We start from the raw sequence: 19646 nt of genomic DNA, 5'->3' as shown, positions 1-19646 counted from the left end.
TGCAAGCTTTGAAAGCCTACTTCATTATCTACAACGCCACCTACCTTAGTATCATCTGCATACTTACTAATCCAATTTACCACCCCATCATCCAGATCATTAACGTATATGACAAACAACATTGGACCCAATACAGATCCCTGAGGCACACCACTAGTCACTGGCCTCCAACCTGACAAACAGTTATCCACTACTACTCTCTGGCATCTCCCATCTAGCCACTGTTGAATCCATTTTACTACTTCAATATTAATACCTAACGATTGAACCTTCCTAACTAAGCTTCCATGCAGAACCTTGTCAAAGGCCTTACTGAAGTCCATATAGACAACATCCACTGCTTTACCCTCGTCAACTTTCCTTGTAACTTTTTCAAAAAATTCAGTAAGATTTGTCAAACATGACCTTCCACGCACAACTCCATGTTGACTATTCCTAATCAGACCCTGTCTATCCAGATAATTATATATACCATCTCTAAGAATATTTTCCATTAATTTACCCACCACTGATGTCAAACTTACAGGCTGATAATTGCTAGGTTTACTCTTAGAACCCATTTTAAACAATGGAACCACATGAGCAATATGCCAATCCTCTGGCACCATCCCCGTTTCTAATGGCATTTGAAATATTTCTGTCAGAGCCCCTGCTATTTCTACACTAATTTCCCTCAAAGTCCTAGGGAATATCTTGTCAGGATCTGGAGATTTATCCACTTTTCTATTCCTTAAAAGCGCCAGTACTTCCTCCTCTTTCATTGTCATAGTTTCCATAACTTCCCTACTTGTTTCCCACACCTTACACAATTCAATATCCTTAGTGAATACAGAATAAAAGAAACTGTTCAAAATCTCCCCCATCTCTTTTGGCTCCACATATAACTGTCCACTCTGATTCTCTAGGGGACCAATTTTATCCCTCACTATCCTTTTGCTATTGAGAGAAATGATTCTTAAGGAGTCCATTTAGAATGTGCTGACACAGAAAGAACGTGCAAAGCAACTTGCAGGGCAACGTATAAACCAAATTGCAAAATCAGGATGAAACAATAGCTTGCTGATTAAAGAAGCGATACGGGTAACGGGAAGACATGCTTAACGGTTGAACAATAACGGTGTTAATGCGCTGAGGCTGATAAGTGGGCCAAAGGGTTATCACATTTGTAATTTTGTAATGAGATTAAGGAAGAATGTCTGCACCTCACATGGGTGCAACTCACAAAGTCGTAAACAAGTAGGGTATAAAAAACTGTGCAAAGTGTAATTCGGCACTCAATCTAGCAGGAGCTGGTTGGGTCCGACTCTGCAGACTCGAAAAATAAAGTTTACCGTTCTGCAAATTGCTGAGACTCAGTGTGTTTCTGACAGCTATTAATATAACTGTAGAAACCCTTTGGATTTATTTTTCTTTACTTGCCAAAGCAACCTCGTATCTTTTAGCTTTTCTAATTTCTTTCTTAAGATTCTTTTTAAATTCTTTATATTCCTCGAGCACCTCATTTACTCCATGCCACCTATATTTATTGTAGATCTTCCTCTTTTTCTGAACCAAGTTTCCTATATCCCTTGAAAACCATGGTGCTCTCAAACTTTTAACCTTTCCTTTCAACCTAACAGGAACATAAAGATTCTGTAACCTCAAAATGTCACCTTTAAATGACCTCCATTTCTCTATTACATCCTTCCCATAAAACAAATTGTCCCAATCCACTCCTTCTAAATCCTTTTGCATCTCCTCAAAGTTAGCCTTTCTCCAATCAAAAATCTCAACCCTGGGTCCAGTCCTATCCTTCTCCATAATTATATTGAAAATAATGGCATTGTGATCACTGGACCCCAAGTGCTCCCCAACACATACATCTGTCAGCTGACCTATCTCATTCCCTAACAGGAGATCCAACAGCACCCCTTCTCTAGTTGGTACCTCTATGTATTGGTGCAAAAAACTATCCTGCACACATTTTACAAACTCCAAATCATGTGTGGAAAATTGAAACCTCTCACAATCACAACCTTGTGCTTACTACAAATATCTGCTATCTTCTTACAAATTTGCTCCTCCAATTCTCACTCTCCATTAGGTGGTCTATAATACACCCCTATAAGTGTCATGGTCTGGATCGGTTCCCCTTTAAATGTAGTTAGGTTGCGATCCAGACCATTGACTCCTTGTTCCCTTCTAATTCCGTTTGATGCGTCCCTTGAGCTTGGCAATCAAGGTAATCTACCCTTGACCCGAACCGGCAGCTTATAAGCCCCTGGCTTTAGCCGTTCGGGGCGAGAGTGTTAAGAAGCCTTCGCAAGTCGCCGTTGTTACGACAAGCCAGAGTTATCCAGCCTGCATCAGAGTACCAGCAATTTGCTTTCCTTCGCCAGAGTGGGTCTGGGCAAGGTCAATCCGCCAGGGGTGAGTGGAAGGCGGAGTCCTGGCTCGACGTTCATGCCCATTGTCTGTGTTAACCCCTCGAAGAGTCTCGGCTCGGTGCCTGAGTTGAAGGTGGAGTCCTGGCTCGACGTTCATGCCATTGTCCGTGTTTACCCCTTGAAGAGTCTCGGCTCGGTGCCTGAGTTGAAGGTGAAGTTCCGGCTCGATGTTCATGCCCTGTGTCTGTGTCTATCCCCCTCGAAGAGTCCCGGCTTGGAGCCTGAGTGGAAGGCGGAGTCCTGGCTCGACGTTCATGACCATTGTCCGTGTCTACCCCTCGAAGAGTCCCAGTTCCACGTTCCCAGCTGCGGCGATCCATAGATCCCAGTCTCCAAGTCCAAGGGCCGTGGCGGTCCCAGTCCCCATGGTCCCGGTCATGGCCGCGACGATCTATGTTTCCCCCGTCTAAGTCCAAGGTCCGCAGCTGTCCATGCTCCCCGTCTAAGTCCAAGGTCCGTGGTGATCCCAGTTCCCTGTTTCCAAGTCCCAGGTCCATGGCGATCCAAGTCCCTAGTCCCCTAGTCCGAGGTTCGTGTTCCTCTTTGTCCTCGGTTTCCCGATCTTCTGTGTGGCGAGTAATAAACATTATTTTATTGAACCTAAGAAATATGTGTTTGTGTCCTGCTTGTGGGTCCTCTCTCCCAACACCCTTGTCCCCACCTCGTGATAATAAGTGTTACTACACCGTTCCCATTCCTCAATTCCATCCAAATAGCCTCCCTAGATGAGCCCTCCAATCTATCTTGCCAAAGCACCGCTGTAATATTTTCTGGTACAAGCAATGCAACACCTCCTCCTTTTGTCCCTCCAATTCTATCACACCTGAAGCAACGAAATCCAGGAATATTTAGTTGCCAATCACACCCCTCTTGCAACCATGTTTAACTAATAGCTACAACATCATATTTCCAGGTATCAATCCATGCTCTAAGCTCATCCACCTTTCTTACAATGCTCCTAGCTTTAAAATAGATGCATTCAAGAAATTTTCCACCTCTTCCTCTCTAACGATGCGATCAACTTTATTATCTTTTTCTTCCTTCTGCCCTACATCTTTGGTCAGAGCACTCCCCTTCTCTATCACCTACCTATTCTCCCTCACACACTGTCTACTAGCTTTCTCTATTTGTGAACTAACCTCCTCTTCCCTAGTCTCTTCAAATTGACTCCCACCCCCCAACCATTCTAGTTTAAAGTCTCCCCAGTAGCCTTAGCAAATCTCCCCGCCAGGATATTGGTCCCCTTAGGATTCAAGTGTAACCCGCCCTTTTTGTACAGGTCACACCTGCCCCAAAAGAGGTCCCAATGATCCAGTCACTTGAATTTCTGCCCCCTGCTCCAATCCCTCAGCCACGCATTTATCCTCCACCTTATTCCATTCCTACTCTCACTGTCGCGTGGCAGAGGCAGTAATCCTGAGATTACTACCTTTGTTGTCCTTCTTCTCAACTGCCTTCCTAACTCCCTATATTCTCCTTTCAGGACCTCTTCCCTTTTCCTAACTATGTCATTGGTACCTATATGTACCACGACCTCTGGCTCCTCACCCTCCCACTTCAGGATATCTTGGATGCCATCAGAAACATCCCGAACCCTGGCACCAGGGAGGCAAGCTACCGTCCAGGTCTCCTGATCATGTCCACAGAATTGCCTGTCTGACCCCCTAACTATCAAGTGCCCTATTATGACTGCCTTCCTCTTCCTTTCCCTACACTTCTGAGCCACAAGGCCAGACTCTGTGCCGGAGGCACAGCCACTGTTGCTTCCCCCAGGTAGGCTTTCCCCCCAACAGTACTCAAACAGGAGTACTTATTGTCAAGGTGTACAGCCACTGGGGTACTCTCTAGTACCTGACCCTTCCCCTTCCCCCTCCTAACTGTGACCCACCTGTATTCCTCCCGTGGCCCCAGTGTGACCACCTGCCTGTAACTCCTCTCTATCAACTCCTCACTCTCCCTGACCAGGCGAAGGTCATCGAGCTGCAGCTCCAGTTCCCTAACACAGTCCCTTAGGAGCTGCAGCTCAGCGCACCTGGTGCAGATGTGGACGTCCGGGAGGCTCGGAGACTCCAGGACCTCCCACATCCGACACCGATAACAACAAGCTGCCCTCACACTCACAATTCCCCTTTACTCAAATAACAGGAAAAACTGAAACCTAAACCTACCTTTCCTTGCCCGCTTCCGCCTAAGCCCATTTAGCCCAAGCCCTTAAACCTACACTCTGCTCCTGGCTCACTCTGCTGCCCACAAATGATGCTGCCCGCTGTGTCCTTTTTAAATCTCCTCTGCTTCACTGCTGGACGTCACATGCCTGCGCAGTCAGACCTCTCTTAACTCTGATGAGAATAAGAAAAATTCAAGATGGCTCCCACCACACTCCCGTTTTGATCCTCTGACTTCCTTCTCCAAACGATGGCCCAGAGATAGTGATCAAAAATTGTCAATAAATTCCCAGAAGTGATAAGTAGGTATGTGATACATATGTGTTGACAAGGAACTTATGGACAGTGTAACATATTAAATTTACAGCTTTTAGTAATGTTTTCTTTATGGAAGTTTAAACACACATCACACACAAATGTGAAATGTTTTACCCAGTGCAAAAACCCTATTACAGAGGAAATACCAGAGTCATATTTATAGAATTGTGGTAATTTCTCTATTTGTTATTGTAAATAAAGATTTAAATAATTGAGCTATCTTCATTGAGTTTAAAATAACTAGTAATGGTGTACAAAACGATAAAAAGAAAAATATGAATGGTCACTTATGATGTTTGGTGAATTACTAACAAGGGGAAATGAACAGGATAATTCATAAAATTTATTTTGTTGTGATTGTTGGTTGCCATGGGTGCTGGGTTGGTTTGGTTTTGTTATGAATACAATGGGATCATAGGTAATGTGAAATTCATACTGATTGCCATTAGTACCTGTGTGGTTTGCTTGTTACCTACATACAATATACAAAAGGCAACATTACACCAGAACGTGTGTAGAGGAAACTCCTCAGGATGTTGGGAGAGTTGGTGCATTTTGGTGCAATTCAGACACTGGATTGGCTGTGTTTATTTTCCTTGCAGCAGAGGAGAATGGAAGCAAAATTGACAGAGGTATGCAAAGTAATGAGGGCATAAAAGGGCTGTTATTATGTAACGAATGCAAGCAATATGCCTGTATAAACAAATATAAGACCAAAAAGGATTATTAAACCACCTTAGAGACTGATTGAAAGTTGATGAGTAGTTGGCTACAGAATGTAGATACTTTGTTGAAAAGCATTAATGTTCCTTGCGGGTTTATGAGGATATAGCATTGTGTTTGTTTTCTTTCAAGGGGGATGATGGTTATTATGTGTGTGCATAATAAAGAAATTCAATTCCTAGTGGGTAATGTGGGCGGTTCACCTGGAACTGGAAGTTTTGATGATGATCTGGTTGCACGTGGGCAGTGTTGAGCTGGAGCAGTTCAGAATAAAATGTTCAAGCAGCTTCCTATGCCGAGTTTGTCTTTATTAAGATCAAACGTAACAGTAGGAAACACAGGTGGAAAGTAGTAAACATTTCACACATAAGAGGTTGCAGAATGAGCAACACCTGCACAAGGCGGCAAAATGTATAGAATCACTTTGTTGCACTTAAACTGCTAGAGGAGGCCATTGACACTCTTAACCAATACTTTTGGTTTATATACCCCTCTGAAGGATTTTCACAGAACTCATTAAAGTCAGTCTGAAGATTTGTGGTGGTTCCCTATGTGCCACATAGCTTCAAAGTCAAGGGAACCACATAGTCACAGCCTCATATTAGCTTATCAGCACCTTTCTTGGAGTCTTTTTAACCATTTGATGATTCAGGTTATTGCTTTTGCTCCCTCCACCACCCTCAACAAAGTTCCAATGGAAAGACTGCAAATTTTTGGCAACTGATTTATCTCTTATTCATGGCATATGCCTTCTAGTAAATCCAAACTGACTTCTGTTACCCAATGATGCAACAATCCTCCAATTCCTTAAGAGATACAAAGCATTGCATGCTAAGTTGGATTGGTGCTAGCAATTCATAAAATTTGATTTCCTGTGTTTGGTAATATACAAACAATAGCAGCTTGCCAGGATGCAGAAGTAAGTCTAACACATTGGACTGAAGGAATCAATAGAACAGTTGTGGATTGATCAGAAGACTGCAAGGTCTGGGAAATAAGATTGATCAGATTATCAGTGACCAGATTCAGATTTATTTATCACATGTACATCAAAAGATTAAAGAAACAAGAATGGCAACGTTCTGATGAGTTAACATGATTTTTCCTTTCTATGCTGTGAATGGAATAGTTCTCAATTGCCACTTTGAAATTAAATTTTGTCATTAAGTTTTAAGGATAGAAAATCATTAATGAAATAGTAATTGTCAAACATTGCAAATTACTCAGGAGTCCCCAATGTCTCTGAGAAAATAAGATGTTGTGGCGACCCACTTCCCAGCGCACTCGAACCGGCTCACAAAGCGGCGCGTGCTGGCATTGAGGCCGGTCCCAAAGAGGGCGCCAAGCCTGCTTCACCAGCAAGGGGAAAAGCCCGCGGGACTGTGAATATGCGCCTCCTACAGCATTCATATCCCGGGGAGAGCGGGAACAGGAAGGCTTTAAAGCAAGGCTGCGAAGTTTGAATAAACCTCTTTTGCAACTGCAGCTCACCGACTATGTGTCTTTATTTCAGCGTTGCGTGTAGCACACCAATACAATGTAATGTTTGAGAGTGGCAATAGGTACAGGCAAGACTCAACACCTATTTCTAGTAAGCTGAGTACAGTGGACTTCAGTATTTTACCAAGTGGATAACTAACACATATGCTCAGACACACGTGCATTAATATAAATGTAATACATAAGGCATTAATCTTTGGAGAAAATTAAGTTGAGTCTGTGCACTGGGATCACAAGAAAGCTCCATGTACAATAAATAGTGGAAGAAGCGCACCACATCACAAACAAACAATCCTCCCTTCTCAACAGCATCAGTCTGTGGTTCCCATATTGGTCAACCAGAGTAGAAAGAAATTCATCTCCATCTTAAGAGATTGGTTATAATAATATAAAGTAATGAAGTAATGTAACTCTTACCTATATTTGCAAACTGACTGTCAAGTCCGAGTGTGACCAGCATGAAGAAAAACAAAATTGACCAAAATGGTGCCACTGGCAGCTGGGCAAGAGCCTCCGGATAGGCAATGAAAGCCAAACCAAAACCTAAGCAGGGAAATAAATTAAACGCTGCAATTAATCTTACTCCAAACCAAACAATGCAAATGTTGTCACCTTTGAAAAGATTATGTTTATAATACATGACTGAGATCTATCAGTTTTGGTGGTATAATTGTGCATTTGATAGTTATTCTACAATAGGCTATGTGCTGGTGAAACTGACATTTTCTATTTAAGGTTTCAAGCCACCTGTAGAGGAAAGTACCCTTCTACTTTGCCCTCACAATGTTTGTTCTCCCCTCTTTCAGATTTGATGATTTTGCACCATAATGCCATTTTCTCATTGCCCAGACAGCCATAACAGCCATCCTGGCTATTGCCCAATCAATCTTTCCAGTTTTTTCCTGTTGTCCATGCCCACAAGTACTGAGGTGTAATCTGCACAAACTTTTTCCAGGCAGGACTCTTGCATCCAGTTATCTTTGTGGTTATGTGTCCCTCTGTTACTCTGGAATGGATTTGATTCTAGATTCCGTAAGTGAAACCAATATTAACCCAATCACATGTAATGCATCCAAATCAAATCAATTAAATCAATAATGGCCACAGCTTGCTTGGGTTATCTGGCCAAAGCTAAAGGTTGTGAGTTGCACATCTGCTTTCACGTACAGATGAAAGACTGCCTAACACTTTTAGCTTAATAGGTTTGAATAACAGTTTTGCCAATAGGGATGAAAATGCCATGTTTCTTGAGAAGTTCACTTCTACCTCATTGGGTATTGAGGATAATAGGTCTGATTGGTAGGTACCTGATCTTGCGACTTCTGAAACAAGCTTGTCTTGTATATGAGCCATATGTCCAAGGACAGAGAAGATGGCAAATCCAGCAAAAATACTCGTAGCACAATTAATAATACAGACAGTGATGGCATCTGTGTAACAGTTGTTGTGGAATTTATTGTAGGATGACAATGCTGTTAAACCTCCCCAAGCAACTGATAATGAATAGAATATCTGAGTTGCAGCATCTTTCCAGACCTGATAAATGGAAGGTAGAATTAATTAACACGGGAGATTGCACATCAGTTTTGCATACAATTGCATTGAAGGGTACTATTACACCTCCATAATGAGCTGAACAACTGAAAATCCTTTTGTCAGTATTAATAGAAAAGATGGATTATCTTTTCACTTTATCTAAATTCCTCCAGAATTCTACTAGTTTGATTTCCGAGGAAGGGCCTCAGCCTGAAATATCAACTGTACTTTTTTCATAGATGCTGCCTGGCCAGCTGAGCTCCTCCAGAATTTTGTGTGCGTTGCTTGGATTTCCAGCATCTGCAGATTTTCTCTTGATGGAGATTGATAACGTTATGTTTTAAACACATGTCATGTTGAATGTGTATTAACTTTTATCTTTGTTAAAAGTAGCACTAAGTAGAATAATTAAAATGCCGTGAGAAACTCACCATTTAATAATCAGATCTTATGTCAGTAGGTGTCATTTCATAATATTGGAATCCCACTTTATTGTTTTTATGTAACCTGCCCCAATTTTATTAGTGTATTGTCTACTAGACACTAAAATGAAGGTATGAAGAATGTAATATAGTTATTATTGCATTGGATTTCTTTACAATCGTTGCCCTCCCAATTCTATCATCTAATTGAAATTAAAAAAAATCTCTCTATGTTTGCTGTAATATCCCATCTGCAAGAACTAAATATTAAAATACAAATCAAAGTTCTTAGTCTTTATTCTTTGGTATCAATTTTCTTATATATCTATCTATCTATCAATTAAAAACTAAGGTAATTTTCCTCATGTATAAATATTCCAAAAAGTGGCAGTTATTTATAAATTTAACTTTTCATAAATCAATGAAATAAAGAAAAGTGAAGCACAAACTCGGTTTGACTAAGAAATACAGTTGCTTTTATAGATTATTGGTGCACCTACCTCAGCGTCAGTTAGTCTACTGATATCTGACTGGCTTCCAATATAGAATTCAATTCCTTTATAGGCTCCATCCAGAGTCGCACCTCGGATCAGTAGTATAATAAGAACCACGTAAGGGAACGTTGCAGTGAAATAAACCACCTGATCATGGAGAGTAGATTCACAAACAACAAAAGAAGCAGAGAACACCAAAAGTCAGTTTGATAAAGTGTAATTACATAAAAACATATTTCTTTTGGATATTATTTTACTGAACTTAAGTAACACAAATTCGGGATGGATTTTGCTTACAAAAACAAAAGATCTCATACTTAATAATTAAATGCCCTATGCTTAGGGACAGAGAAATTATTTGTTAATTATACATTTATTGAACCAAGTGCTCTGTTTGTAAAGTTCCACAATTTTCTTGACGGAAATGGAATCTTATCTTTAGCTGCAATATTATTTTAAAATGCTTATTGGATTTAATTATAACTGCTTGTTAAATTTACCATGCAAAAATAAATTGTTATTGAGAAAGGACTTTTAGAATGGCATGATGAATTTTGATGCACCTGAGTCCAACTTCCATTCTCCTCTGTCCTAAGAAGGGAAAGATTGAAACATGGTTCCTCACCTCCGTCAGTTATAAAGTAAAGTCAAGAGATTTTAAAAGCCAACTATTTAATTGATTTAAATTGTTTTCTTATTTTCCCTTCCTTTTCTTAACCCAGTATTGCTTTCCCTTGCATTTACTTTCTCTACCTGATCTGATTCTAATTCAGCTTCCACATTATTTCAGTTGTCACTGAGCTGTACAACCTTTGACCTACCACATTAATGATCCATACTGACCTCTTGCCCTATTTACACTAATGTTATTTTCCTACTTAAAGTCTCCCCCTGTCTAAGCCTTGACTATGTAATTGCCTTTTTAAATTTTTCATTCATACAATGATTGTAACCAACTTCCTACCTTTGCTGGCAGTGAGATCCAGATTTCAACCATTCATTGCATTAAAAAATCTTTCCCCTCAATTCTTTTCTTTCACCTTAAATCTATACCTTCTTGTTTATGATACTTACTACAAGAAAAATAATTTATGTAATCTATATCTATGCCTCTTATAATGTAATATACATCTATCAGGTTACCCCATGGCCATATTCACTCCATGCCTGTACTCAGTATCTTAATCTCTTCTCATAACTAAAATCTCCAATTCAGGCAACATCCTGGAGGATCTTCTCTGCACTCTCGAATTCAGTTAAATCCTTTCTATAGTGTAACAACCAGAACTACACACCATACTTCAAACATAGTCTATCCACTGCCTTGTAAAACTGCAGCTTATCATCCCAACTCTTATATTCTTGTGCCCTGACCTATGAAAGCAAGTATGTCAAATGTCTAGTTTGTCCTTATACACCTGTATTGACACTTTAAGGGAACCATGGATTTGATCCCCAGTGTCCCTCTGTTTATTAATATTCCTTAGTGGATATGTTCTAACCTTATTTGAAAATGCATTACCTCATAATTTTCAGGGATAAATTCATCTGCCAACGATCTGTCCAGTTTTTCATCTGATTTATCCCTTATGAGCTTCAGACAACCTTCATCTTTGTCTACAACATCACCTACTTTCATGTAATTCACAGATGTATTAATCCTATCTCTTCCATACACGCCCAAGTTGTTAGTAAATATCATAAACGTCAAGGGATCCAGCACTGATCCCTGCGATATATCGGTAGTCATAGATTACTGATCAGAAATGAATCCTCAGTTTCCTATTTTGGATCTGTTTAGCCAGCATGCCTTAGATCCCATGTGCCTTACCATTCTCAACTAGTCTACCACACAGGTCAGATGTTTTACTGAAACCTATATAGGCAAACACCCTCCTTTCATTACTCTTCTTAATTATGTCCTCAAAAAATTCAATTACAGTAGTGAAGCAGGATTTCACAAGCACAAAGCCATCTTAACGTATCTTTGATCAGCAGCTGTCTTTCCAAATGTATATAAATCCTATCCCTTAGGATTTTCTCCCTAGCATTTACGTATGGTGCACTAGTTTGTTACCTGCTGCGATTGTTATTTAGGAACAACGTTAGCTCCAGTTTTTTGGCACTTTGCTTATGGCTAACGAAAATGCCGAAGTTCATTCCAGGGCCCATCTATCACCCCTCCACTTCCCTGGTTTGATACGTATTTTAAAAATAACATTGCTAAGCAGTTAACTGTTGTTCCTTCTGTTTATTCAAGCTCAGATCTTTTACATGCTTTCTCATGTGTTATAAAGTCAACATATTCTGAACTGAAGAGTAGAAAAGGGAAGTCTGATCAGTAGGGGATTCAGAGGTTTGGAGAACTGTGACTGTTTCTTTCATACAGGAGAAAGGTCTTCAGATATAACTTAGGTGGGCAAGAATCATGAATAATAGAATCCACACTTGCCTAATTATTGTTAACATCACATTTGAGATAAACCAGCACACTTCTCAAATAATTTATAAATTGCAGTTACATTGTTGATTGTTACCAGAAATTGCATTTTACTCATCACAAATTATTTTACCTTTCCTGAAGATTTGATTCCTTTAGATAGTGTGACTGCAATTATCAGCCAGGCCAAAAGCAGGCAGAGAGCTAAGTACCAGACTATCTGCCCCGTCTCACTGATTGAACTCGAACGACGTAAAGCCACTTTACTGAATAGAATGAAAACAAACATATCGCAAATAAGGGTACTGTTAACACCTTTATGGATAAGTAAGATAATGGTCTACAAATCCTGCTGTGTAGTGTATGCATTTTATTGCACGATGTGACTGATTTATATTGCAAACTTCTTGAATTATGAATGGCATCGTTTATTTTAAAGGTTTTGTACGTGTCAATGTAAGGAACGTGAGAAAATGTGTTGGGGTAATTTTGAGGCCACTGCTAAAGTCACAGGTTGTATCATAGAAACATATTTAACGTGTTGTGGGCTGGGGGAAATCCATCCTTCACAGGGCCCTGACTCCTTGCTACTTAAAGGAATGATCAATAAGTTTTAAGCTTAGGAAGAGTCAATTACATATTTTTAGACTTCAGTTGAAGAGTTGGAAGACTGTAGTGCCATTTATTTTCAGGATCATGTTGAAAGAAGGATAATTTCAGTATCAGTTGTTGATCTATATGATTTTCTTCCCCAGTTGACAACACAGAATAACGTGGATGCCGTCTGCTTATTGAAAGCGATGGGGTAAAGGGTAGGAATGTGGACTTGAGGAATGTTGAACTAGTCGTGATATTATTGGACAGAGTAGAATCTAAGGGGTTAAGCTCTTCCTGTTTCTGTGGGAGAGGTTCTAAGTGAGTAATTTGCATCAGTACTTACCAAGGGGAAGAATACAGAGGATAGGGAAATCAGTATGAAGTATGTTAATATGCGATGGCATTGTAAAATGAGGAAGGAAGCAGCAATGGGTCTCAAAGATGGATTTTCTACATACTAGATGGGAAATACCCCAGATTATTGAGAGAGACAAGACATGAGATTTCTGAAGCTTTGATGAAGAGCTTTATGTCCTGTCTAGCCATGGGTGAGGTCTCGAAAGACTGATGAGTAGCTAATGTCGTACTATTATTCAAAATGGGAAATAGAGTTACTTCTGGGAAAGTTAAACTGGTGATTCTCACATCAGTGGTAGGGATGATACTGGAGAGGATTCTTAAGTGTAGCATTTACGAGCATTTGGCAAAATTAGGGACAGTCAGTACGGCTTCCTGTGCAGTTTACTAGGAACTTGACAACATCCCTCACAAGAGACTCATCAAAAAGATGAAGATGCATGGGATCCATATTGAATTGGCCATTTGGCTTGCCTGTAGAAGACAGAGGATAGTGGACTTATTCCAGCCGGCCCTTGTTCCCTGCTAAACACCATTAGTTCAAGTCTAATGCTGTTGTGCAGAGATCCGTAGAGGAACTTCTGATGTTTGTGTAATATATAAATCATATATTTATATATAGAGGGAGTGGTGAAGTGGTGAAGTGAAGTAAAGAGCTGGGAAGTTGATTGGTGACAGAGATACAGGGCTGGAGAAGGAGATAAGAGAGGGTAGACCACAGAAGAAAGGGAAGGGGGAGTGGCACCAGAGGGAGGTGATGGGTAGGTAAGGAGATAAGCTGAGAAGGAGGATAAAAATCGTGAAGTTTCTTGCAGCTTTGTAAAACTCCAGTTAGGCTGCATCTGGAGTATTGAATTCAGCCCAGGTCACTTTTCTGCTTCATCCACTATCCTTGATTTAACTCAAGTCCAAAACTCTATCTGCCTGTCTGCCAAGGGGTAATGTGTAACCCAGAGGTTTTCTTGAGAACTTTTTTCCAAATGCAGTAAGCAATTCTTGCCCAACATTGACAGTACTTATTGCCTCATTGTTTTGGAATTTCATGTGGTAGTTTTCGAGGTTATGTTAGTGACAGTAATTATATGTGTTAAATTAAAGTCACTTCAGTTCTCCTTGAGAATCAATCAAAACTACCCTTGCCCATTTTGCATTTGACAGATCCCTGGAGGTCACTTAGACAATCAACAGAACGGTAGAAGAAATCAAACAGCAACTGTGGGGGCAACATGTGTATGTTAATAGTTCAGGTTGACAGCCTGCATAGCAATGTTGCTTCACCTGCTGACTTCCAATGTTTTGTTTTTAGTTCCAGTTTTCAGCATCTGCAGTCTCTTTTGTCGTGGAGACAACTGAATTTACTTAGCTTTATAGGAATACGCACTAGGGAATGCTTGACTGATACTGCAACTGCATGTTAAAGATTGCTGTTGAAACGGTAATGGGCCGACCTTCTTACCTTGCAAAGGTACTGTTCTATTACTGAAGTTGAAGTTCAAGATACAAGATTCCAAGGGCACCGAGGAAAGAGCTACTGACAAGAAATGAAGTTGCCTACTTCCCTATTTGTACATAGCAGATCAATTTCTAAAGACTGGGACTATCCACAACAAGGATTATCTCAAGGGTAGCATTGAGCTAGCTCATTCCCAATGGCTGCTGTGGTGGTAGCCTCACCGTTCTGATCTACAACTTCAATCCATAATTGACTGCAGTACAAATGGCTGGACTGAGTGCCAGTTTATATTTAAACTCTAGGAATTTTTGTAAACTTCTTGCTCATAATCAAAAATGGGAGATTTCACTATTCCATCCTTAATATGGTGCTAGCTGTCATAAGACTATAATATATAGGAGCAGAAGTAAGCTGTTTGGCCCATCAAGTCTGCTCCGAGTGTGTCCAAAGGATACACAGGTTACTTGAAATTGGAGTCTAAATCTCACAGCATCCTCAAATGAAAACATTATTTTTTTCCACTGTGTACTTGGTCCCATATTATGGCAACAGAGGAGGGCACACTCGGGTTGGAGGAGCAACACCTTATATTCTGTCTGTGTAGCCTCCAACCTGAGGGCATGATCACTGAATTCTTGAACTTCCGATAATTGCCCCCCCTTTACCGTTCCTCATTCCTGTTTCCCTCTCACACCTTATCTCCTTATCTGCCTATAATCTCCCTCTGGTGCTCCTCTCCCTTCCCTTTTGTTCATGATCTTCTACCCTCTCCTATCAGATCCCCCTTCTCTAGCCCTTTATCTCTTTTACCAATCAACTTCCCAGCTTGTTGCTTCACCCCTCCCCCTCCCCGTTTCACCTATCACCTACGACCTTGTACATCTTTCTCCCCCTCCCCTACCCTCTTACTCTGACCCCATTTTTTTTCCAGTCCTGATGAAGGGTCTCAGCCCAAAAAGTTGACTGTTTACTCTTTTCCATAGATACTGCCTGGCTTGCTGAGTTCTTCCAGCATCTTGTGTGCACTACCAAATATTCATCTTGACTTAGAAACATAGAAAACCTACAGCACAATACAGGCCCTTTGGCCCACAAAGCTGTGCCAAACATGTCCTTACCTTAGAATTTATCAAGGGTTACCCATAGCCCTCTATTTTTCTAAGAATTGATGATCAGTGTTTGTGCATAGCCAATCTAATACACTGAGTTTGATTTATGTCCTGGGTCCCTGATCTCAACAGAATAATCTAGATACAAGTGCAGGCTAATGGGAAGATTACTGAGTTTGATATCAAACTGTACACGTGCTTTTGCACAAGGTGTGGTATGCAAGGCAGGCACATTGACAGCAATGGTGCAGACGGATACCGATCCTCACAGGTTTGTCACTTTAGCATATGTTTTACAGGCCAAAATGATATTTTCCATCGAGGAAATTAATATTTCCAAAATAAATTATTAACAAGCTGGATATCAAATTTGAAATAATATTGTTTCCTTTCTATTTTCAATTTCTTTACTACTACTACTATTGAAGAAGGAAGGCCATAGGATGATCTGAGATATTAGTTGAAATAAAATAAATAGCATACCAGCTTTCCTGTCACTATCCTCAGATTTGCATGACTTCTGGTTAAATTAATAATGGAAATTTATCTCCATTAATGATGCAATATTAATGTGAAAATCAAGAGATGGAATTTTACAGAAAACATGAACTGAATCAAAAAACCAAACTACTGGAGGAATTCAGCAGGTCAAGCAGCATCTGTGAAGGAAAATGAGCACTCAATGTTTTTGGTCAAGACCTTGCACCAATCACATTTATTTTTCAGCATTTGCACTCTCTCTTCTCAGTGTGAACTGGGTCTTGTTTGACTCAACCTGCCACCCAGACTTTGTCCACAGACCCCACAGAGCTGGAACATTCTGTTCTGGAGGTGGAGGGGTTACTTTTATAGATCTCTATTCACCTGAGTTGGGTGATAAGGTGACATTGTGCAGAAGCTTTGTCTTCATAACTCCACTTAAGGGAAATTTACAGCATGCTTATGTTCTATTTAAACATTACTTTCATTTAACTTCCAGTCAAATTGAAACAATTCCTTAAAAGATTAGAATTATTGTAAACATCAACATGCTAGCACTCAGAAAAATAGAAATAATTAAAATATTCACATAATTAAAACAAATAATTAATTACTAATAATTAACATATTATTCCAAATGATAAGAAAAAGTTCAGCAGATCTAAAACCTCTAGGAAGTTAAATAGAATCCCCAGTTTGACCAAGTTTGACCCAGCATAGGATCAGACAAGTTATCCCATCTAGACTGGACCTCACTACTGGACTCCCTGTGAAGTCCCTGGTAAAGCACATTAGCAGGTGTGCTGTTACTTCACACTCAGTAAATCTTGGATTTCGATAATTGCCAGATAATCTGGAGAGTTCTAAACCTAACGGAAATGTTAACAGTTAAATGGTAAAAAGATTAGAGGGGAGAAGAAACAATTAGGGTGGGGAAGTAATCAGGAAAGCATGGCCAGAAAAGATATCTCCTACCAGTGACACGAGTGAATCTGCAGATGCTGGAAATAAATAAAAACACAAAATGCTGGCAGAACTGAGCAGGCCAGACAGCATCAATGGGAGGAGGTAGTGACGATGTTTCTGGCCAAAACCCTTCATTAGGAGTGAAGTAACATGGGATGGTCGAGGGGGGATAAGAAGTGGGGGGAGGGATGAAGTAGAGAGCTGGGAAGTGATAGGCTGAAGGGAAATGGGCTGGGGGAAGGTGGAAAATTATGGGAAATAAAAGAGAAAGAGAGGTAGGGCTGGGGAGAGATTATAGTGAGAGGGGAAAAAAAGAGAGAAAGAGAACCAGACTAAAATTATAGATAGGGATGGGGTAAGGAGGGGGCCAGGGGTATCAACGGAGGTCTGTGAGTTGGATGTTCATGCTGGCCGGTAGGAGGCTACCTAGGCGGGAGATAAGGTATTGCTCCATCGACCTGCGTGTGGCCTCATCTTGACGGTAGAGGAGGCCATGGACAGACATGTCGGAGTGGGAGTGGTCTGTGGAATTGAAGTGTGTGGCCACAGGGAGATCCTGCCACTACTGGAGGACTGAGGTGCTGGAGGTGTTCGGCGAAGCGGTCTCCCAGTCTGCGGCGGATCTCCCCAATGTATAAATGGCCACATAGGGCGTACTGTATACAGTATATCACCCTAGTATCACCCCAGTTGACTCGCAGGTGAAGTGGTGCCTCACCTGAAAGGACTGTCTGGGGCCTAGAATGGTGGTGAGGGAAGAAGTGTGGGGGCAGGTGTAGCACTTCTTCCGTTTGCAGGGATGTGCCTGGAGGGAGGTCGGTGGGGAGGGATGGGGGGGGGATGAATGGACAAGGGAGTCACGTAGGGAGCGATCCCTGTGGAGAGCCGAGAGTGGGGGGGAGGGGAAGATGTGGCTGGTGGTGGGATCCCGTAGGAGGTGACGGAAGTTACGGAGAATTATATGTTGGATCTGTAGGCTAGTAGGGTGATAGGTGAGGACCAGGGGGACTCTATCCCTGGTGGGCTGGCAGGGGGATTGGGTGAGGGCAGAGGTGCATGAAATACGGGAGACGCGATGGAGGGCAGAGTTGATAGTGGATGAAGGGGAAGCCCCTTTCTTTAAAAAAGGAAGACATCTCCTTTGTCCTCGAATGAAAGGCCTCATCCTGAGAGCAGATGCAGCAGAGGTGGAGGAATTGAGAGAAAGGGATAGCATTTTTGCAGGAGACAGGGTGGGAGGAGGAATAGTCTAGGTAGCTGTGAGAGTCTGTAGGTTTGTAGTAGACATCGGTGGATAGGCTGCCTCCAGAGATAGAAACAGAAAGATCTAGAAAGGGGAGGGAGGTGTCGGAAATAGACCAGGAGAATTTGAGGGCAGGTTGAAAGTTGGAGGTGAGGTTAATGAAGTCGATGAGCTCAGCATGTGTGCAGGAAGCAGCGCCGATGCAGTCGTCAATATAACATAAGAAAAGAGGAGGACAGATACTGGTGTAGGCCTGGAACATAGATTGCTCCACATGGCTGACAAAAAAGCAGGCATAGCTAGGACCCTTTAGTTTGGAGGAAGTGGGAGGAGCCAAAGGAGAAATTGTTAAGGGTGAGGACTAATTTCGTGAGGCGGAGAAAAGTGGTGGTAAAGGGTGACTGGCTGGGACTGGAATCCAGGAAGAAACGGAGAGCTTGGAGACCTTTCTGGTGGGGGATAGAGGTATATAGGGACTGGATGTCCATGGTGAAAATGAGGCAGTGGGGGCCAGGGAACTTGAAATCTTTGAAGTGATGTAAAGCATGAGAAGTATCACGGACATAGGTGGGAAGGGATTGAACAAGGGGAGATAAAACAGAGTCGAGATAGGCAGAAATGAGTTCACTGGGGCAGGAGCAAGCAGAGACAATGGGTCTGCCTGGACAGGCAGGTTTGTGAATCTTAGGTAGGAGGTAGAAATGGGAAGTGCAGGGTCTGGGAAGTATAAGTTTGGTGGCCGTGGATGGGAGATCTCCTGAGCTGATGAGATCGGAAATGGTTTGGGAGACAATGGACTGGTGCTCCCCTACCAGTGAGATTCATTTCCATTAACTTGAAGTTACAGAATATTTTGATGCATTTGTGGCATGTACTGTCTTGAATTATTCATATTTATGCTGAATTGTTTTTGTCACAATGATTGAATGAAATTATTAAGTCACGTATTTGAAAACCTGGCAGTGCAAAGTTATGTATAAGCAGTGAGTGCAGAGACCCCACAGAACTGACCTGAGTTATCCACTATTGATACAATTGACTATCTTACAAATCACTGTTACAACAAAGCGGGTTAGATACAGCATCTTCCAATGTTAGTCATATTTGTATTTAAATCTATCAGATATCTACACATAAACAAGACATTCATGCATCCCAGCGGAAACTAACGGTGCAGTTTAATGGTGCTGCACTCTGCCACGGATTACTTACTCCCAGTATTGCTCACTTGGAGCCTGGTGAGAAACGTCAATTTTTGATCCATTCATGCAAGTTACATTGTTTTCTTGCAGCCATGTTGAATTAACAATTTCAAAATATTCATTGTCCAATGTGATATTGCAGAGTGGATCTAGAAGATGTGGAATGTGAAACAAAGATATTTAAATGCATTGTCATCTAATGTGTGAATGTCTCA

At 41.3% G+C, this 19646-nt stretch overlaps 2 protein-coding genes across 2 annotated transcripts in view; both read right to left on the bottom strand.

Annotated features, from left to right (window-relative positions):
• LOC132398276 (uncharacterized) overlaps positions 1-19646 on the bottom strand; it is a 1154100-nt gene that overhangs the window by 290479 nt on the left and 843975 nt on the right. The gene's annotated exons all lie outside the window — the stretch shown is intronic.
• Positions 1-19646, bottom strand: part of LOC132397774 (sodium- and chloride-dependent neutral and basic amino acid transporter B(0+)-like) — a 56583-nt gene that overhangs the window by 23950 nt on the left and 12987 nt on the right. The window contains exons 5-9 of the mRNA XM_059976537.1: positions 19442-19580; positions 12158-12290; positions 9591-9731; positions 8440-8668; positions 7550-7675 (exon numbers count right to left, since the gene is read on the bottom strand). Coding sequence (XP_059832520.1) covers positions 7550-7675; positions 8440-8668; positions 9591-9731; positions 12158-12290; positions 19442-19580 — 768 coding nt within the window. The remainder of the gene's footprint in view (positions 1-7549; positions 7676-8439; positions 8669-9590; positions 9732-12157; positions 12291-19441; positions 19581-19646) is intronic.

Source organism: Hypanus sabinus, chromosome 8 (assembly GCF_030144855.1).
Source record: "Hypanus sabinus isolate sHypSab1 chromosome 8, sHypSab1.hap1, whole genome shotgun sequence".
NCBI classification, from domain to species: domain Eukaryota; kingdom Metazoa; phylum Chordata; class Chondrichthyes; order Myliobatiformes; family Dasyatidae; genus Hypanus; species Hypanus sabinus.
The sequence above is the reverse complement of the archived record's forward strand: the minus strand, read 5'-3'. Positions and strand labels throughout refer to the sequence as shown.